Source organism: Helianthus annuus, chromosome 3 (assembly GCF_002127325.2).
Source record: "Helianthus annuus cultivar XRQ/B chromosome 3, HanXRQr2.0-SUNRISE, whole genome shotgun sequence".
Lineage (NCBI taxonomy): Eukaryota > Viridiplantae > Streptophyta > Magnoliopsida > Asterales > Asteraceae > Helianthus > Helianthus annuus.
Genome location: NC_035435.2, coordinates 17,138,065 through 17,157,051, shown reverse-complemented (window position 1 = coordinate 17,157,051; position 18,987 = coordinate 17,138,065). Strand labels below are relative to the sequence as shown.

Sequence of the window (18,987 nt, the reverse complement as noted above, 5' to 3'; positions counted from 1 at the left end):
AATAGCTCATACGGGGCCATTTTAATGCTCGCGTGATAGCTATTGTTATATGCAAATTCGACCAAGGGTAAATGAACATCCCAACTACCCCCAAAGTCGATAATGCAAGCCCGTAGCATATCGCCCAATGTCTGTATTGTTCTTTCGCTCTGCCCATCCGTTTGTGGATGGTAAGCAGTGCTAAGAAACAATTTAGTTCCCATCTGTTCTTGGAATTCACGCCAGAATTTTGAAGTAAACCGGGTATCTCTGTCTGACACAATGGATATCGGTACCCCATGTCTTGCTATGATTTCGTTGGTGTAAACCTCCGACATTTTCTCCGAAGTATAAGTCTCACGAATGGGAATAAAGTGAGCGCTTTTGGTTAACCTATCCACTACTACCCAAATAGCATCAAAACCACGACTTGTTTTAGGCAGTTTGGTCAATAGGTCCATCGTAATTTGCTCCCATTTCCAAACCGGAATTTCTAACGGTTGAAGTTTACCATATGGTTTTTGATGTTCCGCCTTGACTTGTAAGCACGTCAAACACTTTTCCACGTATTTCACTGTGTCCCGCTTCATTCCGGGCCACCAATAGTTTTGCTTCAAGTCATGATACATCTTGGTCGCCCCCGGATGAATGGAATAACGGGATTTATGAGCTTCATCAAGTAGAAGCTTTTTAACCCCACATGTGTTAGGGACCCAGATTCTATTAAAGCGAGTCTTCAAGCCGTGACTGCCTACCTCTAGGTCCTTAACTTGGCCGATAATTCTTTCCTTTTTCCAGTTTTCTGCCTTTACAGCTTCATCTTGTGCTTCTCGAATTCGTTCTAGCAAGCTTGAAGTCACAACCAGTTGCATTGATCGTACCCGTATTGGGGTATAATCCGATTTGCGGCTCAGCGCATCGGCCACTACATTAGCCTTCCCTGGGTGATAATGTATTTCACAATCGTAATCCTTCACCGTTTCCAGCCACCGCCTTTGTCCCATATTTAACTCCTTCTGATCGAAGAAGTATTTCAAACTCTTGTGGTCGGTGAATATGGTGCACTTTACTCCGTACAAGTAGTGCCTCCATATTTTTAATGCAAACACTACCGCCGCCAACTCGAGATCGTGCGTAGGATATTTCCGTTCGTGTATCTTTAATTGCCTCGAGGCATAGGCTATCACCTTGCCCCGTTGCATCAATACACATCCGAGTCCCGATAGTGAAGCATCCGAATAAACCTCCATGTCTTCAACTCCGTCCGGTAGTGTTAGTACCGGAGCTTGAGTTAATTTTTCTTTTAGCGTTTGAAACGCTTTCTCTTGTTCAACGCCCCAGATGAATCTTTCTGTCTTTCGGGTCAGCTTGGTTAGTGGTGACGCAATCTTGGAGAAATCTTGAATAAATCTCCTATAATATCCCGCAAGTCCCAAAAAGCTTCTAATTTCAGAAGGGTTCTTTGGGGAATTCCACTTTGCCACCGCCTCAATCTTTGACGGATCCACCAGTACTCCGTCGGCACTTATAGTGTGGCCAAGAAATTGTACCTCTCGTAACCAAAAGGCACATTTAGAGAATTTTGCGTATAGCTTCTCTCGTCTAAGGGCTTCTAACACTTTTTGTAGGTGATGTGCGTGTTCAGCTTCACTTATCATCGATAAACACGATGACCGACTTATCCAGCATTGGTTTGCAAACCCGGTTCATGAGGTCCATGAAAGCCGCGGGTGCGTTTGTTAGCCCGAATGACATCACAAGGAATTCGTAATGTCCGTATCTCGTGCGGAAAGCCGTCTTCAGCACATCTTCTTCTTTGACCCTTAATTGGTGATACCCCGATCTAAGGTCAATTTTGGAAAACCAGTTCGCACCTTGTAGCTGGTCGAATAAATCGTCTATCCTCGGGAGCGGGTATCGATTCTTTACCGTGAGTTTGTTCAACTCCCGGTAATCGATACACATGCGCATACTCCCGTCTTTTTTTCTTACGAATAATACCGGTGCGCCCCAAGGAGACACACTCGGCCTTATAAATCCCTTGTCGAGCAGGTCTTGGATTTGGGACATCAATTCTTGCAATTCTGACGGCGCAAGTCGGTACGGGGCTTTTGCTACGGGTTTCGCGCCCGGAATCAATTCGATCCCGAACTCTACTTCCCGTTCGGGCGGTATCCCCGGCAAATCTTCCGGAAAAACATCCTCATAATCTCGTACTACCGGTACTTCTCCAATCTTTCGTGATTCTTTTTCGGGTTCATTTGCGTATATCATAAATGCTTTGCATCCTTGCTTCATTAGCTTGTGTGCTTTCAACATTGAGCATACAATGGGATTGCCTCCTTTCTCGCCATAAATGGTGACGTGTTTCCCGCTCGGAGATGTCAGTTTTATCTCTTTACGGAAACACACGACCTTTGCATGGTGTCGAGATAGCCAATCCATCCCAACGACGACTTGAAATTCTCCCATCGACATCGGGATTAGATTTATCAAATATTCTTCATCGTCAATGCTCAGTTTGCAATTTTCACATACATCGCAAACAATAAAACTTTTATTATTACCTATCTCTACTTCTAAGGGCACAGGTAATTTAGTTAGAATAAATGAAGGATGTCGAATAAATCCATATGAAACAAAGGATTTATTCGCACCCGTATCAAACAACACACGTGCAGGAATCGAGTTTACAGTAAATATACCTGAGACCACGTCAGGTTCAATCTTTGCTTCTGCGGCGGTTAGTTGAAAAGATCTTGCCTTTGCTTTAGGGGCTTCACCCTTTTGTTCCTGCCCACCTTTCTTTTCAACCAATTCCGGGCATTCAGATTTCTTATGTCCCGTTCGGTAACAATTGTAACAAACCGTTACCTTCTCCGGGCATGATAAGGCTATATGTCCCGTTTTCTTGCATATAGGACAAGGCTTATCCTTGTAATGACATTCGCCTCTATGGCCCTTCCCGCAAATTTTGCAACTCGGTGACCCGCCTTTTGTGTCAGATTTCCTTGAGCTCTCACTTGTTCGTGCCTTTTTAGTAGGGCTGGGATTTACATCAGGTGCTCTCCGTTCACCCCTTTCGATACTCTTTTTCAGCTCTATTTCCCTCTCCTGAGCAGCATTTATAATCTCGGTAAGGGTCTCGTATTTGGAAGGGGTGATAAACTCCCTATACTCAGCACTCAACATGTTATGATAGTAGTATATCCTTTGTTCTTCGTTTGTCACAAGATCATCACAAAACTTCATTTTATCCATAAACGTTGCCGTGATCTTGTCTATGGTCTCGTTTTTGTGCCTGAGCTGCATGAATTCTTGCTTGATTTTATTCATAACCGCTTTGGGGCTATGATGCTTCAGAAATGGCGTCTTGAATTCATCCCAAGTCATGACCTTAACAGCTTCAATACCGATCTCTCTCTTCTTGTTATCCCACCAATCTTTTGCTTGATTTCTTAGTTGACCCGTACCATAGGCTACATAGTCGTTTACATCACAATGGGTTCTCTCGAATACCCCTTCGATATCACTTAGACATCTTTGGCACACTATTGGGTCAACCTCCCCATTGTATATCGGTGGTTTACAAGCCATGAATTCCTTGTATGAACAAGGTTTCCGTCCTCCATGTTTTTCCTTTTCAAGTTTTAAGTCGTCTTCTAATTTCTTGATTCTATCTTCTACCATTGATAGAACTGTGTTTTGAATTCTATCAATGAAGCCTGTCAGACTGTTTTCGATTGCCTTTCCAACCTCTTCGGCAATCGCCTCCCTGACTTGTTCGGTGACTCTTGGCACCGCATCATCATTACCTTTATCAGCCATCTTCGTTTCTGAAATGTTTACACAAGTTGTTAAAACATTCCATTTATAACACATGCTGTTCTTGTTTGATTTTATCAAGTTCATAACTTGATTTAGTCGTTCTTGCTGTTGATTCAATCAAGTTCACAACTTGATTTGTTCGTTCTTGCAGTTGGTTCAATCAAGTTCACAACTTGATTTGATCGTTCTTGCTGTTGATTCAATCAAGTTCACAACTTGATTTGATCGTTCTTGCTGTTGATTCAATCAAGTTCACAACTTGATTTGATCGTTCTTGCTGTTGATTAAGCTTACTTGCTCTTTTTATGCATATTTGTTCATTTCTCATTCTTTATGTAATATAAGATTTATTAACTGAAATTAGTTCTTACCGGATGGTCGATCAAGCTTGAACCGAACACTTATTGACAACCTGAGGCTCTGATTACCAACTTATTACACCCTTATATTTATACTAGAATTTAATAACCATTTTATACCAAAGGACGTTAGAATAACATAAGTTTCAAAAACTATTACACCCTTAGCCTACTAAGACAAAGGTAGAATGTAGTATAGTTGTTTAAGAAATTGTTTACAACAAAAGAAACACTGATTATCAAGTTCAAACATAGCGGAAGCTTCGAAGTGGAGTGTTCGGTTCATCATCTTAACGCTTGATCGCCATCCATGACCACCTAATTACCTATGAATCAGCAATTAAATCGTTAGTTCTTGATGTTTATGAATGATAAAATTTCAAGATTTAACACCACATTGAAATAACAAAAATATAAAAATTTTCCAGGCTCCACCGTAATTTACGGTACCACCGTAAATTACGGTGAGTGCTGGAAATTCTTGGTTACACCGTAACACAGTAGAAAACCACCGTAAATCAAAACCCTCTACCGTAAATTACGGTGGCACCGTAATTTACGGTAGCACCTGGGAATTTATGTTTTTGTTTGGTTCAAGCATTTCAACCAAAATTTCAACTCCCGGATTTCAGTATTCTGCATTATCGATTGAAATAAAAGTCTAATATTTCTAGCACGTCATAATATAACCATTTACATATAACAATCTATCATGTTTCGGGATGTAGACCATATTTTACGTGATTATTTGACCCGTTTGGCTTGTCTATGGAAATCCCTTCCTTTATGACAACTACCAACGAGTTTAGTTTATTATTCACCCAAGTATTCAATACAACAACGCCTTCGCTTCAATCCAACTTAACTAGAAACTTTGATAAACAATTACAATGATCTAAATTCACATAATGTAACGAGTCATGTTACGTACCTTGGCGCACACCCTTCAAACGAGAATCACCACCGGCTTGTCCGCTCGACGTCCCGGTATCTTGTCCTATAGAGTTCATTTACAAGACATGTTTAGAACCCACTTAGACATCATTTCGCATAATATACCGAAACATCTTAATTAAGCGTTAAAGCTTCAAATTTCTATTTGTCACCCTTCTTTGAGGCATTTCCACAAACATCAAGAGGGCAGAATTTCTATATTATTCATATTCATGTTTATGGATGGCTTAGTAGTTGACTTAACTTCAATTAAGCCATCATATATCATGTAAACATCACATCTTTTCTGGAACTATCTTCTAAGGTCAAATTTTACTAGAATAACCACTAAGAACCCTAGAATTCATTATCATCTTGTAAAACCCACAACCCACCTTCAAGGTGTTCATGGAGTTTTCTGAATTTGGTCATGATTTCACATGTAATTGGTTGAGTCTAACCTCTAAACACCAAATAGATTCTAAACTAACCAAATAACACTCATGCAACATCAATTTTCCAGATTTCACAACATCATGAGAAATTCAAGCAAAGAATTAACACAAGTTTTTACATACCTTGGAATCCTCTCGTGATGAGGATCACTAATCTATGTTTAGATTTTGTTTTTGATCAGATTTGAGCCTTCAATTTGATGTTTTTGTGAGTTTAGGGTTTTGGAATGGGGGTGTCGCCCCCTTCTGCTTTCTGATTGACCAACACTCCAAATTTTGGAGTGTTTGGTTACTAGTTGTGATGTAGTTTTAACTTTTGACAATTCCAGCCCCTCAACTTTGTTCTACACATTATTTAGTAGACTTTAACCTTTCATGAGTTATTTCTAGTCTACTAACTAACTAGGTTAAAAGTTTCTAGTTAGTAAACTCCCGTTTATTAATAATTTATAATTTTAACATAAAGTTTTAACATAAATTTTAACATAAAGTTTTATAATTTTAAAATAATTTAAAAGTTTCGGTTCGTTTGGTCGTACGGTCACGTTGTTCGGTTAATTACGACGAAACTCGAACGGACGCGAAAACGATTCAAATTAAGCGACGAATGGTATTTTTGCATTCCGATCACTAAAATAAAAATATTTTAGTGTCTACAAAAATTTTGGATGTCCGAATGTGGTCAGAACGTAAGATATGCGCGTAAATGCAAACTTACGCCGTTTTTGACACTTTTAGTCCCTGTATGATCGAATAAGCATATTTTCGCACACCGAACCACTCAAAACTTATTTCTAAGCTATGTTTAGGTTATTTATGGTATGTTTAGCTTATGGTCATATTCTGGAAGGTACCTTGCCATACGAAACGGCAGACTTTTGCAGTTTGACGCAAATAGTCTCTGTAAGCGAACAAACTTGTTTTTGCCATACCAAACCCTTTAAAACTTATTTCTAAGTTATGTAAAGGTTATTTAAGGTATGTTAAGCTTATGTTGTTGTTCCGGAGTGTTTGTCGCGTTAAACTGATTACGTTTACGCATCAGTTTCTGTATAACTCTCTAGAAAGCGATATAGAGTTTAAAATCGATCAAAAATCAAAACGTGCAAAATGTCAAACATAAATAACAAACATTGGGACCAAAAACATTGTTTTATTAATATTGGATTGTTCAGAGTTTATACAATGATTACACAAGCACAGCTGTCACAGTCTCCCCTACTTTAGGAAATTTCGTCCCAAAATTTATTTAGAGGAAACTTGTGAGAATAGATGAGGATATTTCGCTTTCATCTGATCTTCACATTCCCAAGTAAATTTTGGGCCACGTTTAGATTCCCAGCGAACTTTGACAATAGGTATGTGCTTGTGTTTGAGCTTTTTGACTTCACGGTCCATGATTTCCACAGGTTTCTCAACGAAGTGCATCGTGTCATCAACACGAATTTCATCAAGTGGTATGTGGAGGTTCTTATCAGCTAAACACTTTTTGAGATTGGACACGTGGAAAGTTGGATGAACATTTCCAAGTTCAGGAGGTAGCTCTAGTCGGTAGGCTGCTTTTCCGATTCTTTCAACGATCTTGAATGGTCCAACATAGCGTGGTGCAAGTTTTCCTTTCTTTCCAAATCTAATCACACCTTTCCAAGGGGATACCTTGAGTAGGACGTGATCACCGACTTGAAATTATAAGGGCTTGCGTCGTCGATCCGCGTAACTCTTTTGACGGCTTCTAGCTGTCTGAAGGTTATCACGAATCTTCTTGACCTTATCTATAGTCTCTAGAATGAGTTCAGGTCCAGTAAGCTGAGCTTCACCTATCTCATTCCAGCAGACCAGTGAACGACATTTTCGACCATATAAAGCTTCGAAAGGAGCCATGTTGATGCTAGAGTGATAACTATTGTTGTAGGAGAATTCGATCAGTGGTAGATGCGAATCCCAACTACCACCAAAATCGATCACACAAGCTCTAAGCATATCCTCCAGTGTTTGGATTGTTCTCTCAGATTGACCATCCGTTTACGGATGATATGTTGTGCTCAAATTAAGTTGGGTCCCCATGGCTGATTGCATGGTTCTCCAAAAGTGAGACGACAATCGAGCATCTCTGTCAGATATAATGTTCAAAGGAACACCATGTCGGGATACAATCTCATCCACATAGATCTTGGCAAGTTTGTCAGCAGATAGATCCTCACGGATCGGCAAGAAATGTGCTGACTTTGTAAGACGATCAACAACTACCCAAATGGCATCATGACCTCTTTTAGTGCGTGGCAGCTTGGTAATGAGATCCATAGCAATGTTTTCCCATTTCCAAACCGCTATCTCTGGTTGCTCCAATAATCCAGAGGGATGTTGATGTTCAACCTTAACCTTAAGACAGGTAAGGCATTTGGAAACATATAAGGCAATGTCTTTCTTCATACCCGACCACCAATACTGGTTCGAAGATCCTTATACATTTTATCTGCACCAGGATGAATAGAATAACGAGACTTGTGAGCTTCATCCATTAACAAGGTGCGAAGATTGTTTAGACTTGGGACCCACAAACGTCCCATGAAATAAAATAACCCAAAGTCTTTCAGTTTAAGCTCAGGTTTAAGATGATATGGTAATTCCTTACCCATCAAGCCTTGTGTAACACAAGTATGTTGAGCCTGAGAAATGCGGGTTTGAATATCAGATCGAACTTGAACACAGTGAAGCTTGACACGTTCCTTACGACTCAATGCATCAGCCACGACATTCGCCTTACCAGGATGGTAGCGAATTTCGCAATCGTAGTCGTTTAGAAGTTCAACCCAACGTCGTTGCCTCATGTTTTGTTCTTTCTGATTGAAAATATGCTAGAGACTTTTGTGGTCAGTAAACACTACACACAATGTACCATACAGGTAATGTCTCCAGATTTTGAGAGCAAAAACTATTGCACCTAGCTCAAGATCATGAGTGGTGTAGTTCGTCTCATGCACCTTCAGCTGTCTTGATGCGTAAGCTATGACTTTGTTTCTTTGCATAAGAACGCAGCCAAGGCCTAGATTGGATGCATCACAGTATATGACAAAGTCGTCGTTACCCTCAGGTAAGGATAGAATAGGTGCATCACAAAGTTTCTGTTTCAAGGTCTGAAAAGCTTCTTCCTGCTTGGATCCCCACTCAAATGGTTTGTTCTTCTGAGTTAAAGCAGTGAGAGGAACCGCAATCTTGGAGAAGTTTTCAATGAAACGGCGGTAATAACCCGCTAGACCAAGAAATGAACGAACCTCGGTAGGAGTAATAGGTGTATCCCAATCCTTAATCGCACTGATTTTGGTGGGATCTACATGTATGCCTTGTTCGTTAACGATGTGCCCCAAAAATTGAACTTCCTTAAGCCAGAATTCGCACTTGGAGAATTTGGCGAAAAGCTGTTTTTTCTTTAGGAGCTCCATTGTAAGACGGAGATGTTGCTCATGATCAGCTGGTGTCTTAGAATAGATCAGAATGTCATCAATGAATATAATGATGAACTTGTCCAAATAAGGCTTACAAACCCTATTCATCAAGTCCATGAAAACAGCAGGAGCATTTGTTAGACCAAAGGGCATAACAGTGAACTTATAATGCCCATATCGTGTACGAAAAGTTGTCTTGGGAATATCTTCTTCGATCACTCGAAGTTGATGATACCCAGAACGTAGATCAATCTTTGAAAAGCAAGTAGCACCCTGTAGCTGATCAAAGAGATCATCAATGCGAGGTAGGGGATATCGATTCTTGATGGTAAGCTTGTTAAGCTCACGATAATCGATACACATCCTGAAAGATCCATCTTTCTTTTTCACAAATAGGACAGGAGCGCCCCAAGGTGAAAAGCTCGGACAAATGAATCCTTTGTCAGATAGCTCCTGAAGCTGCTTAGACAACTCTTGCATCTCAGACGGTGCAAGACGGTAAGGTGATTTAGCAATAGGATTTACGCCAGGCACAAGATCAATGCGAAACTCAACTTGACGTACAGGGGGTAAACCAGGTAATTCTTTAGGAAATACCTCAGAATAATCCCGAACAACATGGATATCTTGAATAGTCTTACCTTTTCCTTTCTCCTCTACGACTCGTGCCAAGAAGGCGACATAATTCTTTCGTAGGTATTTTTGGGCTTGGGTATAAGACATGAGTTTAAGGCTACTAACGGGTTTCTCCCCACGAAATTCTAAGATCTCACCAGTCGAAAGCGGTATACGGACAATCTTATCAAAACAAACCACCTCAGCATGGTACTTGGCTATCCAATCCATTCCTACTATAACATCGAAGCTCCCAAGTTGCATCGGTGTAAGGTCAATAGGAAAAAGATGGTTATTAAGGTTTAACTGGCAATTTCAAAGAATGGAATTGAGTACAACGGGTTCACCACTAGCTACTTCTACTGTCAAGGGCTTTCCTAGTTTTGTTCTAGTCATCGAAAGCAAAGGCTCAAATGCTAAGGACACAAAACTCTTATCGGCACCCGAATCAAATAGAACAGAAGCAGGTTGGTTGTTAACAAAGAACATACCGTTCACCACTTCGTTATCTGCGCGCTCCTCATTTGCATTCAGATTAAAAGCTCGTCCACGAGCCTGTTCTTGATTCGTATTTGCCAACCTCGGGCAGTTTTTCCTGTAGTGGGTTAGGTCCCCACAATTGAAACACGAACCAGGCGGGTAGTGAGGCTGTGCAGGATTTTGGGCAGGGTTTTGTGCTGTTTGGTTTTGAGCTGCCTGATTTTGGTTCGGAGCAAATCGGCAGGTATTTGCAAGATGACCAGACTTGCCACAGTTTGTGCAGATGCAGCATTGCACCCGTGGCTGGTGGTGGATATTACACTTGTTGCACAGAGGTGCATTCCCAGCATAATGCCTCTTGGCAGCAGGTTGTGCAGGCTGATTAGGAGCAGCCTGATTTGCCTGAGCAGTAACAGTGAAATTCTTGGAAGCCTTACGCTTCCTTGATTTCTTAGAAGACTCAGACTTCTTGCCCTTGTTCTCCTTGGTGCTATTAGACTGTTTCTGTTTCTTGTCTCCCTTTCTGTGGAGTTTACCCTTCTTGACTTGAGAGTCTGTTAGGGTTGCAGCTAGCTCAATGGCCTGTCGGACGGTAGTAGGGTTGCTGCCAGTGACAATATCCTGAACAGGATCTGGAAATCCGTCTATGTACTTCTCAATAGCCTTATCTAAAGGCGTAACCATTGTAGGACATAGCAAGCTTAACTCCTCGTATCTGTCAGTATAAGCCCGGAGTTCACCACTGTCTTGTTTCAGGTAATGGAACTCATTTTCAAGTGCCCTCTGCTCGTGACGAGGTCAGAACTCTCTCATCATAAGAGCTCTGAGTTCCTCCCATGTTTGACCTAAAGCAACATCAGCACCTCTATCTCTCATTACCCCATTCCACCAGGTGAGAGCCCTCTTTTGGAATACACTCGAAGCAAACTCGAGCTTACGATTGTTAGGACACTGAACATGGCGAAAGGTGCTCTCAAGACTCTCAAACCACTGTAGGAGCCCAGTTGCTCCTTTAGAACCACTAAAATTGAGCGGTTTAGCCGAGTTAAAACTTTTGAAGTTGCACGGAGCAGGTGCATTATTGTTATTGTTGGCTTGGTTTATTTGAGTGATGAGATTAGGTAGCATAGCAGCCATCCGCTGTGCTATAATAGCTGCCAGTTCGGCATCAGGTTATTGGACGTTACGTCGAGGAGGCATTCTGAAAGAGGAAACATGAGAGAAAACGAGTGAGATAATGTGATGAAAAAAAATGAGATGTCATAAATATCAACAAAATGAAAGGATGGTGGTCATTTGTTCATTACCTCGTAACAAACAGTCGACACACAGTGACAAATCAAAGTAAATGGGTCATAACAATGTATCGCGAAGACATGCTTGCCTATAAGTGGACACTCACCCCAAGAGTTCCCATGTAAGAGTGACTGGTCCGATATAGCGGATTTGTATGAACACTCTAGCCTTAGACAGAAAACTCAGGGTACAGGCATCCACCCTTCCAGTTTGCATGTGTTCACATTATTTAGACCCAAACTTTGACGAGATTTTGAAAATTTGGAAGGTAAAAGACCAAAAGAAATCATCCAATCCTTGGATGATTGTTCTTAAAATCATATTGGGAATTTGTGTTCATGTTTTGGTAATCACCTAAGGATAGGTGACATGTATTGTTTTAAGATCTAAACACAAGATAACTTGTGTTAGGGTCCTAGAAAGTTATAGTCTAGGTCAAAGCATTACTAATAACCTAATTCCCTATAACCATTAGCTCTGATACCAACTCTTCTGTCACACCCCGACCGCGTAAAACAACAAACCGCGGCGGAAACGTCGGGGAGTGGAGCGACGGAATTATTATTTCAACAACCATGGTAATTAAAGTTTTGTATTATTAATTTAAGAGTTTACATTGTCTTGGAATTCAAACAAAATATAACATAAATAACTGTCTTTTAAGTCACTATTGCCCAAGTCCGCCTAAGTGAAGCACAAACATCATCATGCATTAGCACCTGAAACACATGTGAAAATAGGTACGTCAGCATAAAAATGCCTGTGAGATACATAGGTTTTGTTTATGCAGGATTCATGACTTGTAATTAAAAGAAGTGTTTAACAAAAATGTAGTCATGAACCTTGTAAAATGTTTTCCTTTATAAAATCATTTGAAAATCGATGTGAAAATCAGATGATATAAAAGGATATACGTGGTTAAATGAATAACCAAGTATAAATGAATTTGTATAAAATATGTAATTTGAAAACAATGTCGTGTCCTTGTATAAAATGTTTCATTTCTTTGTCAAAGTGGTTTAGATAACGCTACAATGTGTAATACAGTAAAAACACTTATATATAGGAAGTACCCGCGGCATATCCACCATGCTTTTATCATATAACACATAGCCTCATTATATAAGTCACTTATTAATAATCAACCAAAATGTCTTGTTCAATGTCAAAATGTTTATGTGTAAACCATGTTCAATGTCATGTGTAAACTGTATCATGTAAACCCAAATGTAATGTATAGCAAGTAGAAAGTATCTACTCAAACTATATGATAATGTCAATGTGAAAACAATGTCATGTATGGTGAATAAATAGCATTTACTCAACCCCATAGGAAAATGTACAAAACAACGTTTTGAATAAACCTAAGTTTAAATCAAATGATATGTTTTGCAGAAAACCATGCTTTATGGATACGAACATTTATGCAGTATTGTTAAAACGCATACATTCAAGCCTTGCGACTGTGGCGACAAACCCTTAAACAAATTAAAGGTTTATCTAAATTATGTATATCGGATTCTGTCATTCCAACTTCCAAACAAACCTAGGAAGTCGGAAATGAGATTTGTCAAGTCCTATGGTACCATTACATACTACCGAGCGGCATGATCAGTGTTAATGAATGTATTATTGTCCCGTTAAACATACCAAATGTCATACCAATGTAAGCATGCTAAATGAAAACCATGTACTAAGTATGCTAAGTAAACACACCTAGTAGAAATGTTAATGAAATCAATTGTGCTAGCATGCTCAGTAAACATACATAGCAGAAATGTAATGTAAAACAATGTGTCCATATTCTGAGTAAACATATGCAACAAAATGTCTAAGAAATCAATGTGCTAGCATTCTTAACATACATAGCAAAACATAGTTGAAATCATGTACTATATGTGTACTAGGTGAAACTAGCATGTTTATGTCATAAAAGCATGAAAAAGCACGAAAGTAACAATGTATGCACATGTGTATCACCCCTAAGTATTTGAAAGCGGTAAAAGAGGGGAACTATGTACTCACTTGGGATTGCTTATTAGTCTTGAGAATAAGACCAACTAAAGCTTCAAGGATCACGAATTTAAACGACACCTAATATAGGTAACTATGTTAGTATTCGGATCCTAAATCGGGAGATCCTGTTGTATAAATCAAATGAGTATTTGAACTCATTTGGTATGATTTAATAGAGCTAACATTCTGATTTGGAAGTCTACCTAAGTGCTTTTGACCAGTTTCAACCCATTATAGTAGTATAAGCTACTATAATGCGTCGTTTGCGTAAAACTAAGGTCGGATGGTTATCTATTAGCTATGTCAAGTCTTACCTGCCCAATTGTACCTAAATATGTTACTAAATCAGATTATACTTCAAAAACATGTTCACATATGCGAAATACAGATTTATGCTTCAAAAGGTCATTTTGGTCATTTTCTATAGGCAGATAAGCTACTTAACAAATAACTAGCCAACCTAAGTGATCATAAGGTATAACCTCGGAGGTTATTCCCTACGCAACTATGATCACTAAATAAGCTTGGTTGGATCCTAATGATCGACCAAACGGGTCGGGTTCGAAAGTCTAAGCAGTTGTTTAGACCGCTTAACTTACGACCCTAAACAAGCACTAAACTAGTAGTGACGAGTTAAACATGTTTAACTAACTTAGAAAACTGATTTGGGATCAAAACAAAGTGTTTTGATACCTAAAAGTAGTTCCGTTGCAAAATGCGCGCTAAAACGCATTTTGACCGAAACTTTGACTCGTCACTACACCTAGTCAACGTGGTAATCAGTAGGTATAATCGCTAAGGATTATAACCATCATGATTACAATCACGTTGCAAAGTTCAATTGAACTTTGACTTAACCAATTGACGGTCAAAACTGAAAGTCAAACTGTTGGTCAAACAGTTTGACTTTCAGCTCTAAAAAGCTGAAAATCACTACTAAGCCATGAAAGAACACTCACTTGGTGTTCAAAGGCTAGAAGGATGATCTTAGAACTCAGGTAGGTGGCTCCTTTGCAGGGATTCCTCCACTTAGAGTTCCAAAATTAGAATGAGCAAAGAAACAAGAAGATGGCCATGCTATTTATACTTGTTAAGGACTTGTAGGATCATTCCATGAGTTTGTGTAGCCTCCAAGTAATAAATCTCAGCCATACATGTGTAAATGACAGCTATCCTTTTCTTGGAGAAGGCTTAACTTGGCCATTGCACAAAGAAATTGCAAGAACAGCCCCTGGATTTGCAAACAGCTGCTGAAAATGAACTTTCAGTTACTGGGCATGCTCTCGCACCCTGCGTAAGAAATGGGACTGGGCTTACGCGGCCCGCGACCTCAGGTCGAATCAGCAACAGTTTCATTTTTGACAGGTTTGCTCCCTGCACATGTTTAAGCTTATTTTTGGCACTTTTAACCCCCTTAAGCCATTTTCAAGGCTCTACAAGGTAATCAAAGTATAGGGGACTCAAAATATGATCAGAAAAATCTCGGATGTCGGTTCGTTTGGTCGTACGGTCACGTTGTTCGGTTAATTACGACGAAACTCGAACGGACGCGAAAACGATCCAAATTAAGCGACGAATGGTATTTTTGCATTCCGATCACTAAAATAAAAATATTTTAGTGTCTACAAAAAATTTGGATGTCCGAATGTGGTCAGAACGTAAGATATGCGCGTAAATGCAAACGTACGCCGTTTTTTACACTTTTAGTCCCTGTATGATCGAATAAGCATATTTTCGCACACCGAACCACTCAAAACTTATTTCTAAGCTATGTTTAGGTTATTTATGGTATGTTTAGCTTATGATAATATTCCGGAAGGTACGTTGCCATACGAAATGGCAGACTTTTGCAGTTTGACGCAAATAGTCCCTGTAAGCGAACAAACTTGTTTTTGCCATACCAAACCCTTTAAAACTTATTTCTAAGTTATTGAAAGGTTATTTAAGGTATGTTATGCTTATATTGCTGGTCTGGAGTGTTTGTCGCATTAAACTGATTACGTTTACGCATCAGTTTGCGTATAACTCTCTAGAAAGCGATATAGAGTTTAAAATCGATCAAAAATCAAAACGTGCAAAATGTCAAACATAAATAACAAACATTGGGATCAAAACACGTTGTTTTATTAATATTGGATTGTTCAGAGTTTGTACAATGATTACACAAGCACAGATGTCACAAATTTCATAGTTTTTATATGAATCTACTCGTGCGCATGCATAATATATACTATATATTTTTAATATACACATATGTAACCATTCTTGAATATAATACACAGATGTATAAAAGACTGTACACATGTATAAATTAACAGCTGTGTATCTTATATAACCAGATAGTTAGCGAGACGTACACATGTGTATAAACTAACAGTTGTGTATCTTGTATCAACTGATAGTTAGCGAGACTGTACACATGTGTATAAACTAAAATATGTATATCTTGTATAAACTAATACTAGCGAGACTGTACACATGTGTATACACTAACAACTGTGTATCTTGTCTATACGGAAACTAGCGGGATTTTAGGGATTTTGATTATATTGTTTGATAAATGCAATTTACAAAAGACGCAAATACCCTTACGTCAATTAATTTAAAGGGAGGTTACAACATTATAATTACAATCTTGCCATTATTTAAAAATCTTTAGATGATGTAATCCAATGGCCAAGATTAGTTCACAAAGTTCACTCTCAACCTAGTGTTCACTCTAGGACCCTACCCTATATATAGGGTAGGGTTCATGCGAGAACCACCCTTATTGCGACAACCGCGAGAACCAATGTGAACAGGGGGTAATTTTGTAAATACCAAAAAACTTTTAAAATATTTGCCTCCACTATCAGACTTCAAACATAAATTAAATTACACTTAATAAACACTTTCACATCCACACTCAGAACTCGATTACATCCAAATCTTTCCACATTTCTCAACCTGATTATCTCAACAATTCGTCGATTACAATCGATTACATAATCGTCTCGAATACATCATCAGTTCGCCATCATCAGTTCACCATATCGAAGCATCTGGATTGAGATTTTATCTCAGATTTGAGATTTTACCAGCAGATATTTCATGTTTCGTCATATAATCGAGGTTAGTTCCCCAAATTCATACAAAATTAGTCGTATAATCTATATTAGGAACATAATAATTAGGGCAACATTGTGGATTTTTAATTTGTTCGTAATTAGGGCAACGTGCCAACGTGATTATAAGAATAGATGGTTCAATGAGTGTGTCACTACGATGGTATCGCCGAGAATCAATCACCGTTGGAATTAGGTGTACGTATGTATAGTTATGCACATGTGCATATCTTACCATAATAGATTTGTTAATGATTAATGTTATATATGGTTAGTGATAATACGAATTTTGATTTGGTACATGTTAAGGTTTAATATTGAAGCAAGCTTACGAATTTTGATTTGGTACAGGTTAAGGTTTATTATTGAAGCAAGCTTGCTGATAAGGTGAGTCATGTTAATGCACATGTGCATAGTTATGCACATATGTATGGTTTGCTAGATTAAGTTAATAAGGGTAGGCATATGGATGCAAATGTGCATAGTTATGTACATCTGCGTACTTTGACAGAATGGGTTATTAAGGTCATTCATGCTGATGTACATGTGCATAATTATGCACTATGCACATGTGCATAATTTGCTAGAATATATTAATAAGGTCGTTTATGTTAATGCACATGTGCATATTGTATATGGCGATGATAAAGTTAATGTTAATGCACATATTCATTGATAAGTTATGTTTATTTCTTTTTTTTTAAACCAAGGGATGAAAGGCCAATTAAAATGTCGGATGGAATGGAATATGATTACGCGACGGTTAAACAAAAAGGTAAAAAAGGTTGATTAATGTTTGATGATCCAGATGGGAGTTTATGCACATGTGTATCCCTTTATTAAATTCATGTTAAATGATATCATTTATGTAAACACATTAAATATATTGTGCAGGTGTGCAAGAAGAAATAAACACAAAAAAAAGGCAGGCAATTAAGCAAACTCGTGATGAAACCTCAAAAAAAGGAGGTTACGTGATGAAACACAAAAAATGGAGGTGACGGAGTGCGTGCGGTAAAGAACAAGAAGTTGGCAAGATCAACGGTAACGACGACGGTTGATACTGATGACCATATAGTTGTATTTAGATTCAACATAAGGTATCCAAATATAGCGTGCCATTAGGTGTAGAATGTACAATAGTTGTAATTGTTCCTGTAGTGTAGAATCTACAACACTTGTAATTGTTCATGTATATATAAAAAGTAAAACATATAACATTCTAATTAATAAGGTATATGGCGTGTTTACGCACGTGTTCAACATTTATCTGGTGATGATTACGGGGCGTTGGTAATGTGATGCACATGTGCGTAACATTATGTGCTGATGGTTAACAGTTTATTTGTGATGATCATGGATTGGTATCAACATAATGCACATGTGCATGATTATGTAATATATGAAAATAAAAGTAATGAATGTAAAAAATAACAGTTATTTGTTTAATGTTTATTATTGATGATTATTGGGTGTTAATAATGTGATGCACATGTGCATAATTATGTACTGTTGGTTAACAGTTTATTTTTTTTTTATGATTACAGATGGTTGGCAACATAATGCACACAGGTGCGCAAGAAGAAATTAACACAAAAAAGGCGGGCAATTAAGCGAACTCGTGATGAAACCTCAAAAAAGGAGGTTACGTGATGAAACATAAAAAAGGAGGTGATGAAGTGCGTGCGGTAAAGAACAAGAAGTTGGCAAGATCAACGGTAATGGCGACGGTTGATACTGATGACCATATGGTTGGATTCAGATTCAACACAGGGTATCCAATATAGTGTGCCATCAGGTGTAGAATGTACAATAGTTGTAATTGTTCCTGTAGTGTAGAATGTACAACACTTGTAATTGTTCATGTATTCATAAAAAAGTAAAACATATAACATTCTAATTAATAAGGTACATGGCATGCTTACGCACTTGTTCAACATTTATTTGGTGATGATTACGGGGCATTGGTAATGTGATGCACATGTGCATAACATTATGTACTGATGGTTAACAGTTTATTTGTGATGGTTGGCAACATAATGCACATGTGCAGGAAGATGGTTGGCAACATGATGCACATGTGCAGGATTACATGATGTATGAAAATATAAGTAACTTATGTAATAATAAACCAATTGTTTGTTTAATGTTTAATGATAAAAAAGAAAATGGTTAATAATTAAACATGGATTATGGTGTATTGGCAAAATAATGCACATGTGCATTATTATGGTATGATTGTAAATAAATGTGATTTACTTGATGAGAGAATAATGAAGCATGTAAGAGTAAACTATGAAAAAACACTTTAAGGATATAAAAATGAATCATGTGAGTGTAAACTTCGAAACACATATAAATGTATAATGCCTTTAATCTCAAAATGTATGAATTGCAACTCTTGTTGATCTAAATTTGTAGATGTTACTTATATAAAATTATTCATAACATTTAGCAAGGTGCTACACCACAATTACAT

At 38.3% G+C, this 18,987-nt stretch overlaps 1 protein-coding gene across 1 annotated transcript in view; it reads right to left on the bottom strand.

The window, feature by feature from the left end:
• The window catches only part of LOC110931252, a 29,895-nt gene extending 19,119 nt beyond the window's left edge, over window positions 1–10,776 (bottom strand). Inside the window, exons 1-2 of the mRNA XM_022174653.1 lie at window positions 10,720–10,776; window positions 10,104–10,674 (exon numbers count right to left, since the gene is read on the bottom strand). Of these exons, the coding sequence (XP_022030345.1) occupies window positions 10,104–10,674; window positions 10,720–10,776 (628 nt within the window). The remainder of the gene's footprint in view (window positions 1–10,103; window positions 10,675–10,719) is intronic.
• Between the last annotated feature and the right edge of the window lie 8,211 nt (window positions 10,777–18,987).